At 54.1% G+C, this 22,568-nt stretch overlaps 1 protein-coding gene across 1 annotated transcript in view; it reads right to left on the reverse strand.

Annotated features, from left to right (window-relative positions):
- Positions 1-22,568, reverse strand: part of LOC141264133 (SCO-spondin-like) — a 521,676-nt gene that overhangs the window by 277,634 nt on the left and 221,474 nt on the right. The window contains exons 35-42 of the mRNA XM_073676443.1: positions 22,357-22,527; positions 21,652-21,816; positions 21,298-21,477; positions 21,073-21,195; positions 20,862-20,991; positions 20,599-20,724; positions 20,393-20,484; positions 1,717-1,890 (exon numbers count right to left, since the gene is read on the reverse strand). Coding sequence (XP_073532544.1) covers positions 1,717-1,890; positions 20,393-20,484; positions 20,599-20,724; positions 20,862-20,991; positions 21,073-21,195; positions 21,298-21,477; positions 21,652-21,816; positions 22,357-22,527 — 1,161 coding nt within the window. The remainder of the gene's footprint in view (positions 1-1,716; positions 1,891-20,392; positions 20,485-20,598; positions 20,725-20,861; positions 20,992-21,072; positions 21,196-21,297; positions 21,478-21,651; positions 21,817-22,356; positions 22,528-22,568) is intronic.

Raw genomic sequence — 22,568 nt, forward strand, 5'->3', positions numbered from 1 at the left:
CCTGGTTTCCCGTGCTGCCACTTGTGTGACAGCGCAGGAAACACAGGCTCTGATCGGGGGTAATAGCGCTACCGTGGTCAGAGCACTGTGGCAGTGACCCTCGGTAAAAAGCTTACGACGGGTCATAGGCGCCAGCTGATGGTACTACTACCACCATCAGCTGGCGCCTCCTGCCATAGGGAACAGCGAGCACAGGCACGACTGGATGGGAACAGTAATCTCCCATCCGCCGGCGCCTGTGCTCTGCTGAAAGTAAAAAAAAAATGATAAAATTAGTAAAAAAAATGTTCAAATAAAAATAAAACACATTATACTCACCTACACCTTGTCCCGAATGTTCGCCGCCCCTGCAAAAAATAAAAAAACACCATATACTCACCTTACACCTAATCCAAAAAGCCCATGATCACCTATAATAAAAGTAAAACAATAAAACAACCTCATCCTCACCTGTCCGCCGCAGTCCAAATAGCGAGGGTCCCACGAAGATCCCATGGACAGAGCGGCCACATTGTAAACTGTACCGGCTCTGCTCAGCAGGGGGCGATACACTGACTCAGTATTGTGAGGTCTGCGCATGCGCAGGGAGTGTTTTCCCACGCTGGCAATAAGTTGGACTCTGACCAGAGCGGTCACATTTTACAATGTGGCCGCTCTGTCCATGGGATCTTCGTGGGACCCTCGCTATTTGGACTGCGGCGGACAGGTGAGGATGAGGTTGGTTTATTGTTTTACTTTTATTATAGGTGATCATGGGCTTTTTGGATTAGGTGTAAGGTGAGTATATGGTGTTTTTTTATTTTTTGCAGGGGCGGCGAACATTCGGGACAAGGTGTAGGTGAGTATAATGTGTTTTATTTTAATATTTTAATATTTTTTTTCACACTTAGCAGAGCACAGGCTCCGGCGGATGGAAGACTCCTACTCCCATCCAGCGGTGCCTGCACTCGCTGTTTCCTTTGGCAGCAAGCGCCGGCTGATGGTGGTAGTAGTACCATCAGCCGGCGCCTATGACTCGCCAAGCTTTTTACCGCCTGGTCACTGTCAGAGCTGTGGCATCATGCTAACACCTGTCAGTGCGATGCCACAGCGCCCTGACCATGGTAACACTATTACCGCCCAGCAGAGACTGTGTATCCTGCGCTGTCACACAAGTGACAGCGCGGGAAACACCGAACCCGAACATTAACAGGGTCCATGCCTGAACATTAACAGGGTCCGTGCCTGAACAGTAACAGGGTCCGTGCCTGAACAGTAACAGGGTCCGTGCCTGAACAGTAACAGGGTCCGTGCCTGAACAGTAACAGGGTCCGTGCCTGAACAGTAACAGGGTCCGTGCCTGAACAGTAACAGGGTCCGTGCCTGAACAGTAACAGGGTCCGTGCCTGAACAGTAACAGGGTCCGTGCCTGAACAGTAACAGGGTCCGTGCCTGAACAGTAACAGGGTCCGTGCCTGAACAGTAACAGGGTCCGTGCCTGAACAGTAACAGGGTCCGTGCTGATGGGAGTGATATTTCTCTTTTCTTCTGTCACTCTGTATTTTACTGATTGATACCAATAATCTGTCATAACTTCTGTATATGAAGCTTCTGACTGCGCTGTACTGTATATGGGGGTGATCAGGAGAGTCAGCACAGGCTGTATCTGTACACTGTATAATGATGTACGTACAGTGTACAGGGTATATATGGTATATTACATGGCTGATTACTGACCAGGGCAGGGGGATATGTCGCACTCCTCCTCCTGCACGGACTCTCCTAGGCAGAGCGGCGCTGAGCTGTTACAGTGCCGGAACCTTCTCCGCAGGCCGGTATCATCCACATTATAGAAGCAGGTCCTGGAGCACGAAGCCCAAGCCGTCCACTGACTCCACAGCAAATCCACCTCTGCCACACAGGAAACATGAATGTATAACAAACAGGCGTCAGAGAAATGTACGAGGGCGTTACAGGCGTCAGTGTGATGTCCAGGAGTGTTACAGGCGTCAGTGTGATGTCCGGGGGTGTTACAGGCGTCAGTGTGATGTCCGGGGGTGTTACAGGCGTCAGTGTGATGTCCAGGAGTGTTACAGGCGTCATTGTGATGTCCGGGGGTGTTACAGGCATCAGTGTGATGTCCGGGAGTGTTATAGGCTTCAGTGTGATGTCCGGGGGTGTTACAGGCGTCAGTGTGATGTCCGGGGGTGTTACAGGCATCAGTGTGATGTCCGGGGGTGTTATAGGCTTCAGTGCGATGTCCGGGGATGTTACAGGCGTCAGTGTGATGTCCGGGGGTGTTACAGGCGTCAGTGTGATGTCCGGGGGTGTTACAGGCGTCAGTGTGATGTTCAGGAGTGTTACAGGCGTCAGTGTGATGTCCGGGGGTGTTACAGACGTCAGTGGGATGTCCGGGAGTGTTATAGGCTTCAGTGTGATGTACGGGGGTGTTACAGGCGTCAGTGTGATGTACGGGGGTGTTACAGGCGTCAGTGTGATGTACGGGGGTGTTACAGATGTCAGTGTGATGTCCGGGGGTGTTACAGGCGTCAGTGTGATGTCCGGGGGTGTTACAGGCGTCAGTGTGATGTCCGGGGGTGTTGCAGGCGTCAGTGTGATGTCCGGGGTTGTTGCAGGCGTCAGTGTGATGTCAGGGAGTGTTACAGGCGTCAGTGTGATGTCCGGGGGTGTTACAGGCGTCAGTGTGATGTCCGGGAGTGTTACAGGCTTCAGTGTGATGTCCGGGAGTGTTACAGGCTTCAGTGTGATGTCCGGTTGGTGTTACAGGCGTCAGTGTGATGTCCGGGGGTGTTACAGGCGTCAGTGTGATGTCCGGGGGTGTTACAGGCGTCAGTGTGATGTCCGGGGGTGTTACAGGCGTCAGTGTGATGTCCGGGGGTGTTACAGGCGTCAGCGTGATGTCCGGGGGTGTTACAGGCGTCAGCGTGATGTCCGGGGGTGTTACAGGCGTCAGCGTGATGTCCGGGGGTGTTACAGGCGTCAGTGTGATGTCCGGGGGTGTTACAGGCGTCAGTGTGATGTCCGGGCGTGTTAGAGGCGTCAGTGTGATGTCCGGGGGTGTTACAGGCGTCAGTGTGATGTCCGGGGGTGTTACAGGCGTCAGTGTGATGTCCGGGGGTGTTACAGGCGTCAGTGTGATGTCCGGGGGTGTTACAGGCGTCAGTGTGATGTCCGGGGGTGTTACAGGCGTCAGTGTGATGTCCGGGGGTGTTATAGGCGTCAGTGTGATGTCCGGGGGTGTTACAGGCGTCAGTGTGATGTCCGGGAGTGTTACAGGCGTCAGTGCGATGTCCGGGGGTGTTACAGGCGTCAGTGTGATGTCAGGGGGTGTTACAGGCGTCAGTGTGATGTCCGGGAGTGTTACAGGCGTCAGTGTGATGTCCGGGAGTGTTACAGGTGTCAGTGTGATGTCCGGGAGTGTTACAGGCGTCAGTGTGATGTCCGGGGGTGTTACAGGCGTCAGTGTGATGTCCGGGAGTGTTACAGGTGTCAGTGTGATGTCCGGGGGTGTTACAGGCGTCAGTGTGATGTCAGGGGGTGTTACAGGCGTCAGTGTGATGTCCGGGGGTGTTACAGGCATCAGTGTGATGTCCGGGGGTGTTACAGGCATCAGTGTGATGTCCGGGGGTGTTACAGGCATCAGTGTGATGTCCGGGGGTGTTACAGGTGTCAGTGTGATGTCCGGGGGTGTTACAGGCGTCAGTGTGATGTCCGGGGGTGTTAGAGGCGTCATTGCGATGTACAGGGGGGTTACAGGCGTCAGGGAAATGTACGAGGGCGCTACAGGCGTCAGGGAAATGTACGAGGACGTTACAGGCGTCAGGGAAATGTACGGGGGCGTTACAGGCGTCAGTGTGATGTACAGGGGGTTACAGGCGTCAGTGTGATGTACAGGGGGGTTACAGGCGTCAGGGAAATGTACGAGGGCGTTACAGGTGTCAGTGTAATGTACAGGGGCGTTACAGGCGTCAGTGTGATGTACAGGGGGGTTACAGGCGTCAGTGTAATGTACAGGGGGGTTACAGGCGTCAGTGTAATGTACAGGGGGGTTACAGGTGTCAGTGTGATGTACGAGGGCGTTACAGGCGTCAGGGAAATGTACGGGGGCATTACAGGCGTCAGTGTAATGTACGGGGGCGTTACAGGCGTCAGTGTAATGTACAGGAGCGTTACAGGTTACAGGTGTCAGGGAAATGTATGGGGGGGTTACAGGCATCAGGGAAATGTACGGGGGCGTTACAGGCGTCAGTGTGATGTACAGGGGGGTTACAGGCGTCAGGGAAATGTACGGGGGTGTTACAGGCGTCAGTGTGATGTCCGGGGATGTTACAGGCGTCAGCATGAAGTACGGGGGTGTTACAGGCATCAGGGAAATGTACGGGGGCGTTACAGGTGTCAGTGTGATGTATGGGGACATTACAGGTGTCAGTGTAATGTACGGGGACATTGCAGGCATCAGGGAAATGTACGGGGGCGTTACAGGTGTCAGTATGATGTAGGGGGGCGTTACAGGTGTCAGTATGATGTAGGGGGGCGTTACAGGCTTCAGTGTGATGTCCGGGGGTGTTATAGGCGTCAGGGAAATGTACGGGGGTGTTACAAGCGTCACTGTGATGTACGGGGGCGTTACACGCGTCAGGCAAATGTACGGGGGAGCTACAGATGTCAGTGTGATGTATCGGGGCGTTACAGGTGTCAGTGTGATGTACGGGGGTGTTACAGGTGTCAGTGTGATGTCCGGGGGTGTTACAGGCATCAGGAAAATGTACGGGGGAATTACAGGCGTCAGTTTGATGTACGGGGGTCATTACAGGCATCAGGGAAATGTACGGGGGCGTTACAGGCATCAGTGTAATATACGGGGGCGTTACAGGCGTTGCTGTGATGTATGGGGGCATTACAGGTGTCAGTGTGATGCATGTGGGCGTTACAGAGGTCAGTGTAATGTACGGGGGCATTACAGGCGTCAGTGTCATGTCCGGGAGTGTTACAGGCGTCAGTGTGATGTACGGGGGTGTTACAAGTGTCAGTGTCATGTCCGGTGGTATTACAGGTGTCAGTGTGATGTCCGGGAGTGTTGTAGGCATCAGTGTGATGTACGGGGGCGTTACAGGCATCAGTGTAATATACGGGGGCGGTACAGGCATTAGTGTGAAGTACGGGGGCGATACAGGCGTCAGTGTAATGTACGGGGGCTTTACAGGCGTTGCTGTGATGCATGGGGGCATTACAGGTGTCAGTGTGATGTATTTGGGCGTTACAGACGTCAGTGTGATGTACGGGGGCGTTACAGGCGTCAGTGTAATGTACGGGGGCATTACAGGCGTCAGTGTGATGTCCGGGAGTGTTACAGGCGTCAGTGTAATGTACGGGGGCGTTACAGGCGTCAGTGTAATGTACCGGGGCATTACAGGCGTCAGTGTGATGTCCGGGAGTGTTACAGGCGTCAGTGTGATGTACGGGGGTGTTACAAGTGTCAGTGTCATGTCCGGTGGTGTTACAGGTGTCAGTGTGATGAACGGGGGTGTTGTAGGCATCAGTGTGATGTACGGGGGTGTTACAGGTGTCAGTGTGATGTACGGGGGTGTTACAGGCATCAGTGTAATGTACGGGGGTGTTGTAGGCATCAGTGTGATGTCCGGGGGTGTTACAGGTGTTAGTATGATGTCCGGCGGTGTTACAGGTGTCGGTATGATGTCCGGGGGTGTTACAGGCGTTGGTATGATGTCCGGGGGTGCTACAGGCGTCGGTATGATGTCCGGGGGTGTTACAGGCGACGGTATGATGTCCGGGGGTGTTACAGATGTCAGTGTGATGCCCTGGGGTGTTAGAGGCGTCAGTGTGATGTCCCGGAGTGTTACAGACGTCAGTGTGATGTACGGGGGTGTTACAGGCGTCGGTGTGATGTCCGGGAGTGTTGCAGGTGCCTGTGTGATGTCCGGGAGCGTTACAGGCGTCAGTGTGATGTCCCGGAGTGTTACAGATGTCAGTGTGATGTCCGGGGGTGTTACAGGCGTCGGTGTGGTGTCCCAGAGTGTTACAGATGTCAGTGTGATGTCCGGGGGTGTTAGAGGCGTCAGTGTGATGTCCCGGAGTGTTACAGACGTCAGTGTGATGTACGAGGGCGTTACAGGCGTCAGGGAAATGTACGGGGGCGTTACAGGCGTCAGTGTAATGTACGAGGGCGTTACAGGCGTCAGGGAAATGTACGAGGGAGTTACAGGCGTCAGTGTAATGTACTGGGGTGTTACAGGTGTCAGTGTGATGTACAGGGGGGTTACAGGCGTCAGTTTAATGTACGAGGGTGTTACAGGCGTCAGGGAAATGTACGGGGGCGTTACAGGCGTCAGTGTAATGTACAGGGGCGTTACAGGCGTCAGTGTAATGTACAGGTGCGTTACAGGTGTCAGTGTGATGTACGAGGGCGTTACAGGCGTCAGGGAGATGTACGGGGCATTACAGGTGTCAGTGTAATGTACAGGGGCGTTACAGGCGTCAGTGTAATGTACAGGGGCGTTACAGGCGTCAGTGTAATGTACAGGGGCGTTACAGGCGTCAGTGTAATGTACAGGGGCGTTACAGGCGTCAGTGTAATGTACAGGTGCGTTACAGGTGTCAGTGTGATGTACGAGGGCGTTACAGGCGTCAGGGAAATGTACGGGGGCGTTACAGGTGTCAGTGTAATGTACAGGGGCGTTACAGGCGTCAGTGTAATGTACAGGTGCGTTACAGGTGTCAGTGTGATGTACGAGGGCGTTACAGGCGTCAGGGAAATGTACGGGGGCGTTACAGGCGTCAGTGTAATGTACGAGGGTGTTACAGGCGTCAGGGAAATGTACGGGGGCGTTACAGGCGTCAGTGTAATGTACAGGGGCGTTACAGGTTACAGGTGTCAGGGAAATGTACGGGGGAGTTACAAGCGTCAGGGAAATGTACGGGAGTGTTACAAGCGTCAGTGTGATGTACAGGGGGGTTACAGGCGTCAGGGAAAAGTATGGGGGCGTTACAAGCGTCAGGGAAATGTACGGGGGCGTTACAAGCGTCAGTGTGATGTACAGGGGGGTTACAGGCGTCAGGGAAATGTACGGGGGTGTTACAGGCATCAGTGTGATGTTCGGGGATGTTACAGGCATCAGTATGAAGTACGGGGGTGTTACAGGCATCAGGGAAATGTACGGGGGCGTTACAGGTGTCAGTGTGATGTATGGGGACATTACAGGTGTCAGTGTAATGTACGGGGACATTACAGGCGTCAGGGAAATGTACGGGGGCGTTACAGGTGTCAGTATGATGTAGGGGGGCGTTACAGGTGTCAGTATGATGGAGGGGGCGTTACAGGCGTCAGTGTAATGTCCGGGGGTGTTATAGGTGTCAGGAAAATGTACGGGGGCGTTACAAGCGTCACTGTGATGTACGGGGGCGTTACACGCGTCAGGCAAATGTACGGGGGCGCTACAGATGTCAGTGTGATGTACTGGGGCGTTACAGGTGTCAGTGTGATGTCCGGGGGTGTTACAGGCATCAGGAAAATGTACGGGGGAATTACAGGCGTGAGTTTGATGTACGGGGGTCATTACAGGCATCAGGGAAATGTACGGGGGCGTTACAGGCATCAGTATAATATACGGGGGCGTTACAGGCGTCAGTGTAATGTACGGGGGCATTACAGGTGTCAGTGTGATGTATGTGGGCGTTACAGGCGTCAGTGTAATGTACGGGGGCATTACAGGTGTCAGTGTGATGTATGTGGGTGTTACAGGCGTCAGTGTAATGACGGGGGCGTTACAGGCGTCAGTGTAATGTACAGGGGCGTTACAGGCGTCAATGTAATGTACAGGGGCATTACAGGCGTCAGTGTAATGTACGGGGGCATTACAGGCATCAGTGTGATGTCCGGGAGTGTTACAGGCGTCAGTGTGATGTACAGGGGTGTTACAAGTGTCAGTGTCATGTCCGGTGGTATTACAGGTGTCAGTGTGATGTCCGGGAGTGTTACAGGCGTCAGTATGAAGTACGGGGGTGTTACAGGTGTCAGTGTGATGCACGGTGGTATTACAGGTGTCAGTGTGATGTACGGGGGTGTTACAGGCATCAGTGTGATGTACGGGGGTGTTGTAGGCATCAGTGTGATGTACGGGGGCGTTACAGGCATCAGTGTAATATACGGGGGCATTACAGGCATTAGTGTGAAGTACGGGGGCGATACAGACGTCAGTGTAATGTACGGGTGCTTTACAGACGTTGCTGTGATGTATGGGGGCATTACAGGTGTCAGTGTGATGTATGTGGGCGTTACAGACGTCAGTGTGATGTATGTGGGCGTTACAGGCGTCAGTGTGATGTACGGGGGTGTTACAGGCGTCAGTGTGATGTCCGGGAGTGTTACAGGCGTCAGTGTGATGTACGGGGGTGTTACAGGCGTTAGTACGATGTCCGGGGGTGTTATAGGTGTCGGTATGATGTCCGGGGGTGTTACAGGCGTTAGTGTGATGTCCGGGGGTGTTACAGGCGTTAGTGTGATGTCCGGGGGTGTTACAGGCGTCGGTGTGATGTCCGGGGGTGTTACAGGCGTCGGTATGATTTCCGGGGGTGTTACAGGCGTCAGTGTGATGGCCCGGAGTGTTACAGATGTCAGTGTGATGTCCGGGGGTGTTACAGGCGTCGGTGTGATGTCCCGGAGTGTTACAGATGTCAGTGTGATGTCCGGGGGTGTTAGAGGCATCAGTGTGATGTCCCGGAGTGTTACAGACGTCAGTGTGATGTCCAGGGGTGTTACAGGCGTCAGTGTGATGTTTGAGAGTGTTGCAGGTGCCAGTGTAACGTCCGGGGGTGTTACGGGCGTCAGTGTGATGTCCGGGAGTGTAGCAGGTGCCAGTGTGATGTCTGGGAGCGTTACAGGTGTCGGCATGATGTCCGGGGGTGTTACAGGCGTCGGTATGATGTCCGGGGGTGTTACAGGCGTCAGTGTGATGTCCCGGAGTGTTACAGATGTCAGTGTGATGTTCGGGGGTTCTAAAGGCGTCGGTGTGATGTCCCGGAGTGTTACAGATGTCAGTGTGATGTCCAGGGGTATTAGAGGCGTCAGTGTGATGTCCGGGAGTGTTACAGGTGTCAGTGTGATGTTCGAGAGTGTTGCAGGTGCCAGTGTGATGTCCGGGGGTGTTACAGGCGTCAATATGATGTACGGGGGTGTTACAAGTGTCAGTGTGATGTCCGCGGATGTTACAGGCATCAGTGTGATGTCCGGGAGTGTTGCAGGTGTCAGTGTGATGTCCGGGGGTGTTACAGGCGTCAGTGTGATGTCCGGGGGTGTTAGAGGCGTCAGTGTGATGTCCGGGGGTGTTACAGGCGTCAGTGCGATGTCAGGGGAAGTTACAGGTGTCAGTGTGATGTCCAGGGGTGTTACAGGCGTCGGTGTGATGTCCCGGAGTGTTACAGGTGTCAGTGTGATGTCCGGGGATGTTACAGGCATCAGTGTGATGTCCGGGAGTGTTACAAGTGTCAGTGTGATGTACTGGGGGTGTTACAGGTGTCAGTGTGACGTCCGGGAGTGTTACAGGAGTCGGTGTGATGTCTGGGGATGTTACAGGCGTCAGTGTGATGTCCCGGAGTGTTACAGATGTCAGTGTGATGTCCATCGGTGTTACAGGCATCAGTGTGATGTCCGGGGATGTTACAGGTGTCAGTGTGATGTCCGGGGGTGTTACAGGGGTCAGTGTGATGTACGGGGGTGTTACATGCAACAGTGTGATGTCCAGGGGTGTTACAGGCGTCAGTATGATGTACGGGGGTGTTACAGGAGTCGGTGTGATGTCCGGGGGTGTTACAGGAGTCGGTGTGATGTCCGGGGGTGTTACAGGCGTCAGTGTGATGTACGGGGGTGTTACAGGCATCAGTGTGATGTCTGTGGGTGTTACAGGCGTCAGTGTGATGTCCAGGGGTGTTACAAGCGTCAGTATGATGTACGGGGGTGTTACAAGTGTCAGTGTGATGTCTGGGGGTGTTACAGGTGTCAGAGTCATGTCTGGGGGTGTTACAGGTGTCAGAGTCATGTCCGGGGGTGTTACAGGCGTCAGAGTCATGTACGGGGGCGTTACAGGCGTTGGTGTGATGTTCGGGGGTGTTACAGGCGTCAGTATGATGTACGGGGGTGTTACAAGTGTCAGTGTGATGTCTGGGGGTGTTACAGGTGTCAGTGTCAGTGTCATGTCGGGGGTGTTACACGCATCAGTGTGATGTACGGGGATGTTACAGGCGTCAGTGTGATGTACGGGGGGGGGCGTTACAGGCGTTAGCGTGATGTACGGGGGTGTTACAGGTGTCAGTGTGATGTCTGGGGGTGTTACAGGTGTCAGTGTCAGTGTCATGTCGGGGGTGTTACACGCATCAGTGTGATGTACGGGGATGTTACAGGCGTCAGTGTGATGTACGGGGGTGGGGCGTTACAGGCGTTAGTGTGATGTACGGGGGTGTTACAGGCGTCAGTGTGATGTCCCGGAGTATTACAGGTCCCAGTATGATGTCCGGGAGTGTTACAGGCGTCAGTGTAATGTACGGGGGCGTTACAGGCGTTGGTGTGATGTTTGGGGGTGTTACAGGCGTCAGTATGATGTACGGGGGTGTTACAAGTGTCAGTGTGATGTCTGGGGGTGTTACAGGTGTCAGTGTGATGTCCCGGAGTGTTACAGACGTCAGTGTGATGTCCAGGGGTGTTTCAGGCGTCAGTGTGATGTTTGAGAGTGTTGCAGGTGCCAGTGTGATGTCCGGGGGTGTTACGGGCGTCAGTGTGATGTCCGGGAGTGTTGCAGGTGCCAGTGTGATGTCCGGGAGCGTTAAAGGCGTCGGCATGATGTCCGGGGGTGTTACAGGCGTCGGTATGATATCCGGGGGTGTTACAGGCGTCAGTGTGATGTCCCGGAGTGTTACAGATGTCAGTGTGATGTCCGGGGGTGTTACAGGTGTCGGTTTGATGTCCCGGAGTGTTACAGATGTCAGTGTGATGTCCGGGGGTGTTAGAGGCGTCAGTGTGATGTCCCGGAGTGTTACAGACGTCAGTGTGATGTCCGGGGGTGTTACAGGCGTCAGTGTGATGTTCGAGAGTGTTGCAGGTGCCAGTGTGATGTCCGGGGGTGTTACAGGCGTCAGTGTGATGTCCGGGGGTGTTACAGGCGTCAGTGTGATGTCCGGGGGTGTTACAGGCGTCAGTGTGATGTCCGGGAGTGTTGCAGGTGCCAGTGTGATGTCCGGGGGTGTTAGAGGCGTCAGTGTGATGTCCGGGGGTGTTACAGGCGTCAGTGTGATGTCCGGGGGTGTTACAGGCGTCAGTGTGATGTCCGGGGTGTTACAGGCATCAGTGTGATGTCCGGGAGTGTTGCAGGTGCCAGTGTGATGTCCGGGAGTGTTGCAGGTGCCAGTGTGATGTCCGGGGGTGTTAGAGGCGTCAGTGTGATGTCCGGGGGTGTTACAGGCGTTAGTGTAATGTACGGGGGCGTTACAGGCGTTGGTGTGATGTTCGGGGGTGTTACAGGCGTCAGTATGATGTACGGGGGTGTTACAAGTGTCAGTGTGATGTCTGGGGGTGTTACAGGTGTCAGTGTCAGTGTCATGTCTGGGGGTGTTACACGCATCAGTGTGATGTACGGGGATGTTACAGGCGTCAGTGTGATGTACGGGGGGGGGGGGGTGCGTTACCGGCGTTAGTGTGATGTCCCGGAGTATTACAGGTCCCAGTATGATGTCCAGGAGTGTTACAGGCGTCGGTATGATGTCCGGGGGTGTTACAGGCGTCGGTATGATGTCCGGGGGTGTTACAGGCATCGGTATGATGTCTGGGGATGCTACAGGCGTCAGTGTGATGTCCGGGGGTGTTACAGGCATCGGTATGATGTCTGGGGGTGTTACAGGTGTCAGTGTGATGTCCGGGGGTGTTACAGGCATCAGGAAAATGTACGGGGGAATTACAGGCGTGAGTTTGATGTACGGGGGTCATTACAGGCATCAGGGAAATGTACGGGGGCGTTACAGGCATCAGTATAATATACGGGGGCGTTACAGGCGTCAGTGTAATGTACGGGGGCATTACAGGTGTCAGTGTGATGTATGTGGGCGTTACAGGCGTCAGTGTAATGTACGGGGGCATTACAGGTGTCAGTGTGATGTATGTGGGCGTTACAGGCGTCAGTGTAATGTACGGGGGCGTTACAGGCGTCAATGTAATGTACAGGGGCGTTACAGGCGTCAATGTAATGTACAGGGGCATTACAGGCGTCAGTGTAATGTACGGGGGCATTACAGGCATCAGTGTGATGTCCGGGAGTGTTACAGGCGTCAGTGTGATGTACATGGGTGTTACAAGTGTCAGTGTCATGTCCGGTGGTATTACAGGTGTCAGTGTGATGTCCGGGAGTGTTACAGGCGTCAGTATGAAGTACGGGGGTGTTACAGGTGTCAGTGTGATGCACGGTGGTATTACAGGTGTCAGTGTGATGTACGGGGGTGTTACAGGCATCAGTGTGATGTACGGGGGTGTTGTAGGCATCAGTGTGATGTACGGGGGCGTTACAGGCATCAGTGTAATATACGGGGGCATTACAGGCATTAGTGTGAAGTACGGGGGCGATACAGACGTCAGTGTAATGTACGGGTGCTTTACAGACGTTGCTGTGATGTATGGGGGCATTACAGGTGTCAGTGTGATGTATGTGGGCGTTACAGACGTCAGTGTGATGTATGTGGGCGTTACAGGCGTCAGTGTAATGTACGGGGGCATTACAGGCGTCAGTGTGATGTCCGGGAGTGTTACAGGCGTCAGTGTGATGTACGGGGGTGTTACAAGTGTCAGTGTGATGTACGGGGGTGTTACAGGTGTCAGTGTGATGTACGGGGGTGTTACAGGCATCAGTGTGATGTACGGGGGTGTTGTAGGCATCAGTGCGATGTACGGGGGTGTTACAGGTGTCGGTATGATGTCCGGGGGTGTTACAGGCGTTAGTGTGATGTCCGGGGGTGTTACAGGCGTTAGTATGATGTCCGGGGGTGTTACAGGCGTCGGTATGATGTCCGGGGGTGTTACAGGCGTCGGTATGATGTCCGGGGGTGTTACAGGCGTCAGTGTGATGGCCCGGAGTGTTACAGATGTCAGTGTGATGTCCGGGGGTGTTACAGGCGTCGGTGTGATGTCCCGGAGTGTTACAGATGTCAGTGTGATGTCCGGGGGTGTTAGAGGCATCAGTGTGATGTCCCGGAGTGTTACAGACGTCAGTGTGATGTCCAGGGGTGTTACAGGCGTCAGTGTGATGTTTGAGAGTGTTGCAGGTGCCAGTGTAACGTCCGGGGGTGTTACGGGCGTCAGTGTGATGTCCGGGAGTGTAGCAGGTGCCAGTGTGATGTCCGGGAGCGTTACAGGTGTCGGCATGATGTCCGGGGGTGTTACAGGCGTCGGTATGATGTCCGGGGGTGTTACAGGCGTCAGTGTGATGTACCGGAGTGTTACAGATGTCAGTGTGATGTTCGGGGGTTCTAAAGGCGTCGGTGTGATGTCCCGGAGTGTTACAGATGTCAGTGTGATGTCCAGGGGTATTAGAGGCGTCAGTGTGATGTCCGGGAGTGTTACAGGTGTCAGTGTGATGTTCGAGAGTGTTGCAGGTGCCAGTGTGATGTCCGGGGGTGTTACAGGCGTCAGTATGATGTACGGGGGTGTTACAGACGTCAGTGTGATGTCCAGGGGTGTTACAGGCGTCAGTGTGATGTTTGAGAGTGTTGCAGGTGCCAGTGTAACGTCCGGGGGTGTTACGGGCGTCAGTGTGATGTCCGGGAGTGTAGCAGGTGCCAGTGTGATGTCCGGGAGCGTTACAGGTGTCGGCATGATGTCCGGGGGTGTTACAGGCGTCGGTATGATGTCCGGGGGTGTTACAGGCGTCAGTGTGATGTCCCGGAGTGTTACAGATGTCAGTGTGATGTTCGGGGGTTCTAAAGGCGTCGGTGTGATGTCCCGGAGTGTTACAGATGTCAGTGTGATGTCCAGGGGTATTAGAGGCGTCAGTGTGATGTTCGAGAGTGTTGCAGGTGCCAGTGTGATGTCCGGGGGTGTTACAGGCGTCAGTATGATGTACGGGGGTGTTACAGGCGTCAGTGTGATGTCCGGGGGTGTTAGAGGCGTCAGTGTGATGTCCGGGGGTGTTACAGGCGTCAGTGTGATGTCAGGGGAAGTTACAGGTGTCAGTGTGATGTCCAGGGGTGTTACAGGCGTCGGTGTGATGTCCCGGAGTGTTACAGGTGTCAGTGTGATGTCCGGGGATGTTACAGGCATCAGTGTGATGTCCGGGAGTGTTACAAGTGTCAGTGTGATGTACTGGGGGTGTTACAGGTGTCAGTGTGACGTCCGGGAGTGTTACAGGAGTCGGTGTGATGTCCGGGGATGTTACAGGCGTCAGTGTGATGTCCCGGAGTGTTACAGATGTCAGTGTGATGTCCATCGGTGTTACAGGCATCAGTGTGATGTCCGGGGATGTTACAGGTGTCAGTGTGATGTCCGGGGGTGTTACAGGGGTCAGTGTGATGTACGGGGGTGTTACAGGCATCAGTGTGATGTCTGTGGGTGTTACATGCAACAGTGTGATGTCCAGGGGTGTTACAGGCGTCAGTATGATGTACGGGGGTGTTACAGGAGTCGGTGTGATGTCCGGGGGTGTTACAGGAGTCGGTGTGATGTCCGGGGGTGTTACAGGCGTCAGTGTGATGTACGGGGGTGTTACAGGCATCAGTGTGATGTCTGTGGGTGTTACAGGCGTCAGTGTGATGTCCAGGGGTGTTACAAGCGTCAGTATGATGTACGGGGGTGTTACAAATGTCAGTGTGATGTCTGGGGGTGTTACAGGTGTCAGAGTCATGTCTGGGGGTGTTACAGGTGTCAGAGTCATGTCTGGGGGTGTTACAGGTGTCAGAGTCATGTCCGGGGGTGTTACAGGCGTCAGTGTAATGTACGGGGGCGTTACAGGCGTTGTTGTGATGTTCGGGGGTGTTACAGGCGTCAGTATGATGTACGGGGGTGTTACAAGTGTCAGTGTGATGTCTGGGGGTGTTACAGGTGTCAGTGTCAGTGTCATGTCGGGGGTGTTACACGCATCAGTGTGATGTACGGGGATGTTACAGGCGTCAGTGTGATGTACGGGGGGGGGGCGTTACAGGCGTTAGCGTGATGTACGGGGGTGTTACAGGTGTCAGTGTGATGTCTGGGGGTGTTACAGGTGTCAGTGTCAGTGTCATGTCGGGGGTGTTACACGCATCAGTGTGATGTACGGGGATGTTACAGGCGTCAGTGTGATGTACGGGGGTGGGGCGTTACAGGCGTTAGTGTGATGTACGGGGGTGTTACAGGCGTCAGTGTGATGTCCCGGAGTATTACAGGTCCCAGTATGATGTCCGGGAGTGTTACAGGCGTCAGTGTAATGTACGGGGGCGTTACAGGCGTTGGTGTGATGTTTGGGGGTGTTACAGGCGTCAGTATGATGTACGGGGGTGTTACAAGTGTCAGTGTGATGTCTGGGGGTGTTACAGGTGTCAGTGTGATGTCCCGGAGTGTTACAGACGTCAGTGTGATGTCCAGGGGTGTTTCAGGCGTCAGTGTGATGTTTGAGAGTGTTGCAGGTGCCAGTGTGATGTCCGGGGGTGTTACGGGCGTCAGTGTGATGTCCGGGAGTGTTGCAGGTGCCAGTGTGATGTCCGGGAGCGTTACAGGCGTCGGCATGATGTCCGGGGGTGTTACAGGCATCGGTATGATATCCGGGGGTGTTACAGGCGTCAGTATGATGTCCCGGAGTGTTACAGATGTCAGTGTGATGTCCGGGGGTGTTACAGGCGTCGGTTTGATGTCCCGGAGTGTTACAGATGTCAGTGTGATGTCCGGGGGTGTTAGAGGCGTCAGTGTGATGTCCCGGAGTGTTACAGACGTCAGTGTGATGTCCGGGGGTGTTACAGGCGTCAGTGTGATGTTCGAGAGTGTTGCAGGTGCCAGTGTGATGTCCGGGGGTGTTACAGGCGTCAGTGTGATGTCCGGGGGTGTTACAGGCGTCAGTGTGATGTCCGGGAGTGTTGCAGGTGCCAGTGTGATGTCCGGGGGTGTTAGAGGCGTCAGTGTGATGTCCGGGGGTGTTACAGGCGTCAGTGTGATGTCCGGGGTGTTACAGGCATCAGTGTGATGTCCCGGAGTATTACAGGTCCCAGTATGATGTCCAGGAGTGTTACAGGCGTCGGTATGATGTCCGGGGGTGTTACAGGCGTCGGTATGATGTCCGGGGGTGTTACAGGCATCGGTATGATGTCTGGGGATGCTACAGGCGTCAGTGTGATGTACGGGGGTGTTACAGGCATCAGTATGATATCCGGGGGTGTTACAGGCGTCAGTGTGATGTCCGGGGGTGTTACAAGTGTTAGTGTCATGTCCGGGGGTGTTACAGGGGCCAGTATGAAGTACGGGGATGTTATAGGAGTCAGTATTATGTACGGGGGTATTACAGGCATCAGTGTGATGTCCTGGGGTGTTACAGGCGTCAGTGTGATGTACAGGGGTGTTATAGGCATCAGTGTGATGTACGAGAATGTTACAGGTGTCGGTGTGATGTACGGGGGTGTTACAAGCATCAGTGTGATGTACGGGGTTGTTACAGGGGTCAGTGTAATGTACGGGGGGCGTTACAGGCATCAGTGTGATGTACAGGGGTGTTACAGGCGTCAGTGTGATGTCCCGGAGTGTTACAGACGTCAGTGTGATGTCCGGGAGTGTTACAGGCGTCAGTGTGATGTCCGGGGATGTTACAGGCGTCAGTGTGATGTCGGGGATGTTACAGGCGTCAGTGTGCCGTCCGGGAGTGTTACAGGTGTCAGTGTGATGTACGGGGGTGTTACAGGAGTCGGTGTGATGTCCGGGGGTGTTACAGGCATCAGTGTGATGTCTGTGGGAGTTACAGGCGTCAGTGTGATGTCCGGGGGTGTTACAGGCATCAGTTTGATGTACGGGGGTGTTACAGGTGTCAGTGTCATGTCCAGGGGTGTTACACGCATCAGTGTGATGTACGGGGATGTCACAGGCGTCAGTTTAATGTACCGGGGCCTTACAGGCGTTGGTTTGATGTACGGGGGTGTTACAGGCGTCAGTGTGATGTACGGGGGGGGGGCGTTACAGGCGTTAGCGTGATGTACGGGGGTGTTACAGGTTCCAGTATGATGTCCGGGAGTGTTACAGGCGTCAGTGTGACGTCCGGGAGTGTTACGGGCGTCAGTGTGATGTCCGGGGGTGTTACAGGCGTCAGTGTGATGTCCGGGAGTGTTACAGGCGTCAGTGTGATGTCCGGGGGTGTTACAGGCATCAGTGTGATGTTTGTGGGTGTTACAGGAGTCAGTGTGATGTCCGGGGGTGTTATAGGCGTCAGTATGATGTACAGGGGTGTTACAAGAGTCAGTGTGAGGTCAGGGGGTGTTATAGGCATCAGTGTGATGTAAGGGGGTGTTACAGGCATCAGTGTGATGTAAGGGGGTGTTACAGGCATCAGTGTAATGTACGGGGGTGTTACAGGCATCAGTATGATGTACCGGGGGCGTTACAGGCGTCAGTGTAATGTATTGGGGGCGTTACTGGCGTTGGTGTGATGTACGGGGGCATTACAGGCGTCAGTGTAATGTATGGGGGCGTTACAGGCGTTCGTGTGATGTGCGGGGGTGTTACAGGCGTCAGTGTGATGTCCGGGGGTGTTAGAGGCGTCAATGTGATGTCCGGGGGTGTTACAGGCGTCAGTGTGATGTTCGGGGGTGTTACAGGCGTCAGTGTGATGTCCGGGGGTGTTACAGGCGTCAGTGTGATGTCCGGGGGTGTTACAGGCGTCAGTGTGATGTTTGGGAGTGTTGCAGGTGCCAGTGTGATGTCCGGGGGTGTTACAGGTGTCAGTGTCATGTCCGGTAGTGTTACAAACATCAGTGTGATGTCCGGGGGTGTTACAGGAGTCAGTGTGAAGTCCGGGGGTGTTGCAGGCGTCAGTGTGATGTTCGGGAGTGTTGCAGGTGCCAGTGTGATGTCCGGGGGTGTTACAGGTGTCAGTGTAATGTCCGGGAGTGTTACAGGCGTCAGTGTGATGTCCGGGGGTGTTACAGGCATCAGTGTGATGTCTGTGGGTGTTACAGGCGTCAGTGTGATGTCCGGGGGTGTTATAGGCGTCAGTATGATGTACGGGGGTGTTACAAGAGTCAGTGTGATCTCCAGGGGTGTTACACGCATCAGTGTGATGTACGGGGATGTCACAGGCGTCAGTTTAATGTACCGGGGCCTTACAGGCGTTGGTGTGATGTACGGGGGTGTTACAGGCGTCAGTGTGATGTACGGGGGGGGGGGCGTTACAGGCGTTTGTGTGATGTCCCGGAGTATTACAGGTTCCAGTATGATGTCCGGGAGTGTTACAGGCGTCAGTGTGACGTCCGGGAGTGTTACGGGCGTTAGTGTGATGTCCGGGGGTGTTACAGGCGTCAGTATGATGTCCGGGGGTGTTACAGGCGTCAGTGTGATGTTTGGAAGTGTTACAGGTGTCAGTGTGATGTCCGGGGGTGTTACAGGCGTCAGTGTGATGTTTGGGAGTGTTACGGGCGTCAGTGTGATGTCCGGGGGTGTTACAGGCGTCAGTGCGATGTCCGGGGGTGTTACAGGCGTCAGTGCGATGTCCGGGGGTGTTACAGGCGTCAGTGCGATGTCCGGGGGTGTTACAGGCGTCAGTGCGATGTCCGGGGGTGTTACAGGCGTCAGTGTCATGTCCGGGAGTGTTACAGACGTCAGTGTGATGTCCGGGGGTGTTACAGGAGTCAGTGTGAAGTCCGGGGGTGTTGCAGGCGTCAGTGTGATGTTCGGGAGTGTTGCAGGTGCCAGTGTGATGTCCGGGGGTGTTACAGGTGTCAGTGTGATGTCCGGGAGTGTTACAGGCGTCAGTGTGATGTCCGGGGGTGTTACAGGCGTCAGTGTGATGTCCGGGGGTGTTACAGGCGTCAGTGTGATGTCCGGGGGTGTTATAGGCGTCAGTGTGATGTCCAGGGGTGTTACAGGCGTCAGTGTGATGTCCGGGGGTGTTAGAGGCGTCAGTGTGATGTCCGGGGGTGTTACAGGCGCGTCAGTGTGATATCCGGGGGTGTTACAGGCCCCAGTGTGATGTCCGGGGGTGATATAGGCGTCAGTGTGATGTCCGGGGGTGTTACAGGCATCAGTGTGATGTCTGTGGGTGTTACAGGCGTCAGTGTGATGTCCGGGGGTGTTATAGGCGTCAGTATGATGTACGGGGGTGTTACAAGAGTCAGTGTGAGGTCAGGGGGTGTTATAGGCATCAGTGTGATGTAAGGGGGTGTTACAGGCATCAGTGTAATATACGGGGGTGTTACAGGCGTCAGTATGATGTACCGGGGGCGTTACAGGCATCAGTGTAATGTATTGGGGGCGTTACTGGCGTTGGTGTGATGTACGGGGGTGTTACAGATGTCAGTGTGATGTCCGGGGGTGTTACAGGCGTCAGTGTCATGTCAGGGGGTGTTACAGGCGTCAGTGTGATGTCCGGCGGTGTTACAGATGTCAGTGTGATGTCCGGGGGTGTTACAGGCGTCAGTGTGATGTCCGGGGGTGTTACAGGCGTCAGTGTGATGTCCGGGGGTGTTACAGGTGTCAGTGTGATGTCCGGGGGTGTTACAGGAGTCAGTGTGATGTCCGGGGGTGTTACAGGAGTCAGTGTGATGTCCGGGGGTGTTATAGGCGTCAGTGTGATGTCAGGGGGTCTTATAGGCGTCATTGTGATGTCCAGGAGTGTTACAGGCGTCAGTGTGATGTCCGGGGGTGTTATAGGCGTCATTGTGATGTCCAGGGGTGTTACAGGCGTCAGTGTGATGTCCGGGGGTGTTACAGGTGTCAGTGTGATGTCCGGGGGTGTTATAGGCGTCAGTGTCATGTCAGGGGGTGTTACAGGCGTCAGTGTGATGTCTGGCGGTGTTACAGATGTCAGTGTGATGTCCGGGGGTGTTACAGGTGTCAGTGTGATGTCCGGGGGTGTTACAGGTGTCAGTGTGATGTCCGGGGGTGTTATAGGCGTCAGTGTCATGTCCGGGGGTGTTACAGGCGTCAGTGTGATGTCCGGTGGTGTTACAGGCGTCAATTTGAGGTATGATCTTAGAGATCACACTGTTAGAATGAGACAGGAAGTTCTCTTCTCCACAGACCTTGCCCCCACTTAGCACTAGTCACACAGACACTCCCACCTCTATAAGGACCGCCTCTGCTTAAAACCTCATAGTTATGTTGCCAAACAGTCGGACTCAGCGTCACATCCTCCCTCACTTTGAGGGTCTCACTAGTAGAATGTTCGGAGGACCATCTCACCATTGGTGCAGAGGGAGTAGCACTCTCGCACGTCCCGGGTGTCCCCCTGGCACAGACTGCCACCGTTGGTGCTGGTTGGGTTGGATGGAGACCTGGAGGAATTGAGACAATCACCTGCTGCTACCGGCCAAACCATCAATGATCCAGGACAGATCCATTACCAGGAGGACGTAGGGAGTGACAGGAGGAGTTCACCACACACTTACCTGAATCTTTCTTGGACTCCACTCCCACATGTTTGATCACATGGAGTCCACTGAGACCACGCAGACCAGCCACAGTCCACGGCGCAGGCCGAGCTGTCACATCTCACTTTCCCATTCTGACATTGACTGGAAAGATAAAGACAATGAGCACAAGATGGCGGCATGCAAGAAAAGAGAGATACCGCATGAATAAACGGAAACAGGAGAGGAGGAAGAGTTCATTATGTACGGAAGGTGCGAGATTGAGTATGTCTGGTCCTCACCACACACGGCAGTCATCATGACTGGACGTCTTCCCGGGAAGCTGAGATACGAGCTCCACATGACAGCGACACTGACTGATGTTCACACAGTGACCGTCCTGGAGGTACAGACCCCAGGGGCAGCGACAACCTGTGAGGATAAAGTGGTGGAGTCATACGAGAATTGCCAGATTACAACAACGTGGCTGAGAGTCCTGAAGTTGATGCCCACCTTCCATACAGTCACTGTCACAGAGGGTCTCACCATGCAGGCCACGGCACGTCAGGGGACATGGCTCCATGTGGTGGGATTCACAATCTCCAGCGTGAAGATAAATCATCTCAGGGCCACAATCTGTCATCACAAAGCATGTTGTAATGTCACACGATCATATGGTCATCAGCCAGGAATCTGAGTGCCTACACCATCCGGGGGGGACATTCCCCACCTACCCACCTTCTGTGTCCCCACAGGGCTGTAAGTTACAGGACTCAGTCTGCTCAGGTTCCCCAATACACGGGAGACCCCCGTTTTTAGGCGGAGGGTCTTCACACTTTCTTCTTCTAGAACGGGTTCCTGCTTGACATTCGACATCACACATTGACCACTCTCCCCATTGGGACCAGTCTCCATTCACTGGGGGCACAAACATTCCCCATATGAGTACATCTGAGGTTATTATGGACATTTCTATAAATGTGCATTAAAATCTATATGGATGTGAACGAGAATGTGAACAAATATCTCACCCATGACATCTCTCAGCACCCCCCCCCCCCACCAATCATCAGCATCTACAGCTCCCTTTACCTGGACAAGCCTTCAAAAAGCAGCTTTTACTGTCAAACTGGGCTCCTGCACAATGTCCTCCTGGCAAACGCTCCCGTAGCACATCTCTGCGACGAAACATCACCCCAACGCCACAGGACCGGCTGCAGTCACTCCATGACGTCCAGGGGGACAGGATACAATCCACTGTTGGAATGGAAGAAGACCGTAGAGTCAAGAAAGTCAGTGCAATGGAGATCATAGAAGAGATATGGGCCAATCCCTGGCGCAGGAGACCTCAAAGAAGACGTATAGATAGAGATGGCGATGTTCTGGGTCTGACAAGTTTTGATGAGAAGGAACATTGACACTCAGGAAAAGACCCGATATACGTATGACCCTGCTGTCTGGGTCCAGGTTCTAAAAGCATCTATAATCCCCATGGTATCTAGACATTGAACCCCATGATGAAACTCAACATCAACATCTATTGTCTGGCCATGTCTTCCTCAGACTCATTCAGACGAGGGGACAGTCCAGATCTCACAGCACATTTTCTTGTGATAGGAAGAAGTTCCTACAATCAATATAATTCCATATATTTTACAATTCCACAAGTTTAGAGTAACAGACTGACACTTCGATGACGAGCACCGTCCGGTGTATTAAAGATGTCTATCACTAGAACGTCTCTACTCCTACAATGTTCTACTCGTTAGATCAGTAGAGATAAGACCAGGCACCCACCACAGTCGTCCTCGTCAGAGCTGTCGGCACAGTCCTTCTGGAGGTCACATTGTCTCTCCATGGAGATACATTCTCCTGAGCCACAGATGAATTGTCTGGAGGAGCACATGATGGGTCCAAGGGTAGGCATGTACTGTGACGGGGCAAGAGTAGAGACCACAGATGAGGACCCTGAAAGACAACAAGCAGAAGTATCAGTACCATCATAGAAT

This window comes from Phyllobates terribilis, unplaced genomic scaffold (genome assembly GCF_046119375.1).
Source record: "Phyllobates terribilis strain yellow unplaced genomic scaffold, ASM4611937v1 Scaffold_4__5_contigs__length_816908805, whole genome shotgun sequence".
NCBI classification, from domain to species: domain Eukaryota; kingdom Metazoa; phylum Chordata; class Amphibia; order Anura; family Dendrobatidae; genus Phyllobates; species Phyllobates terribilis.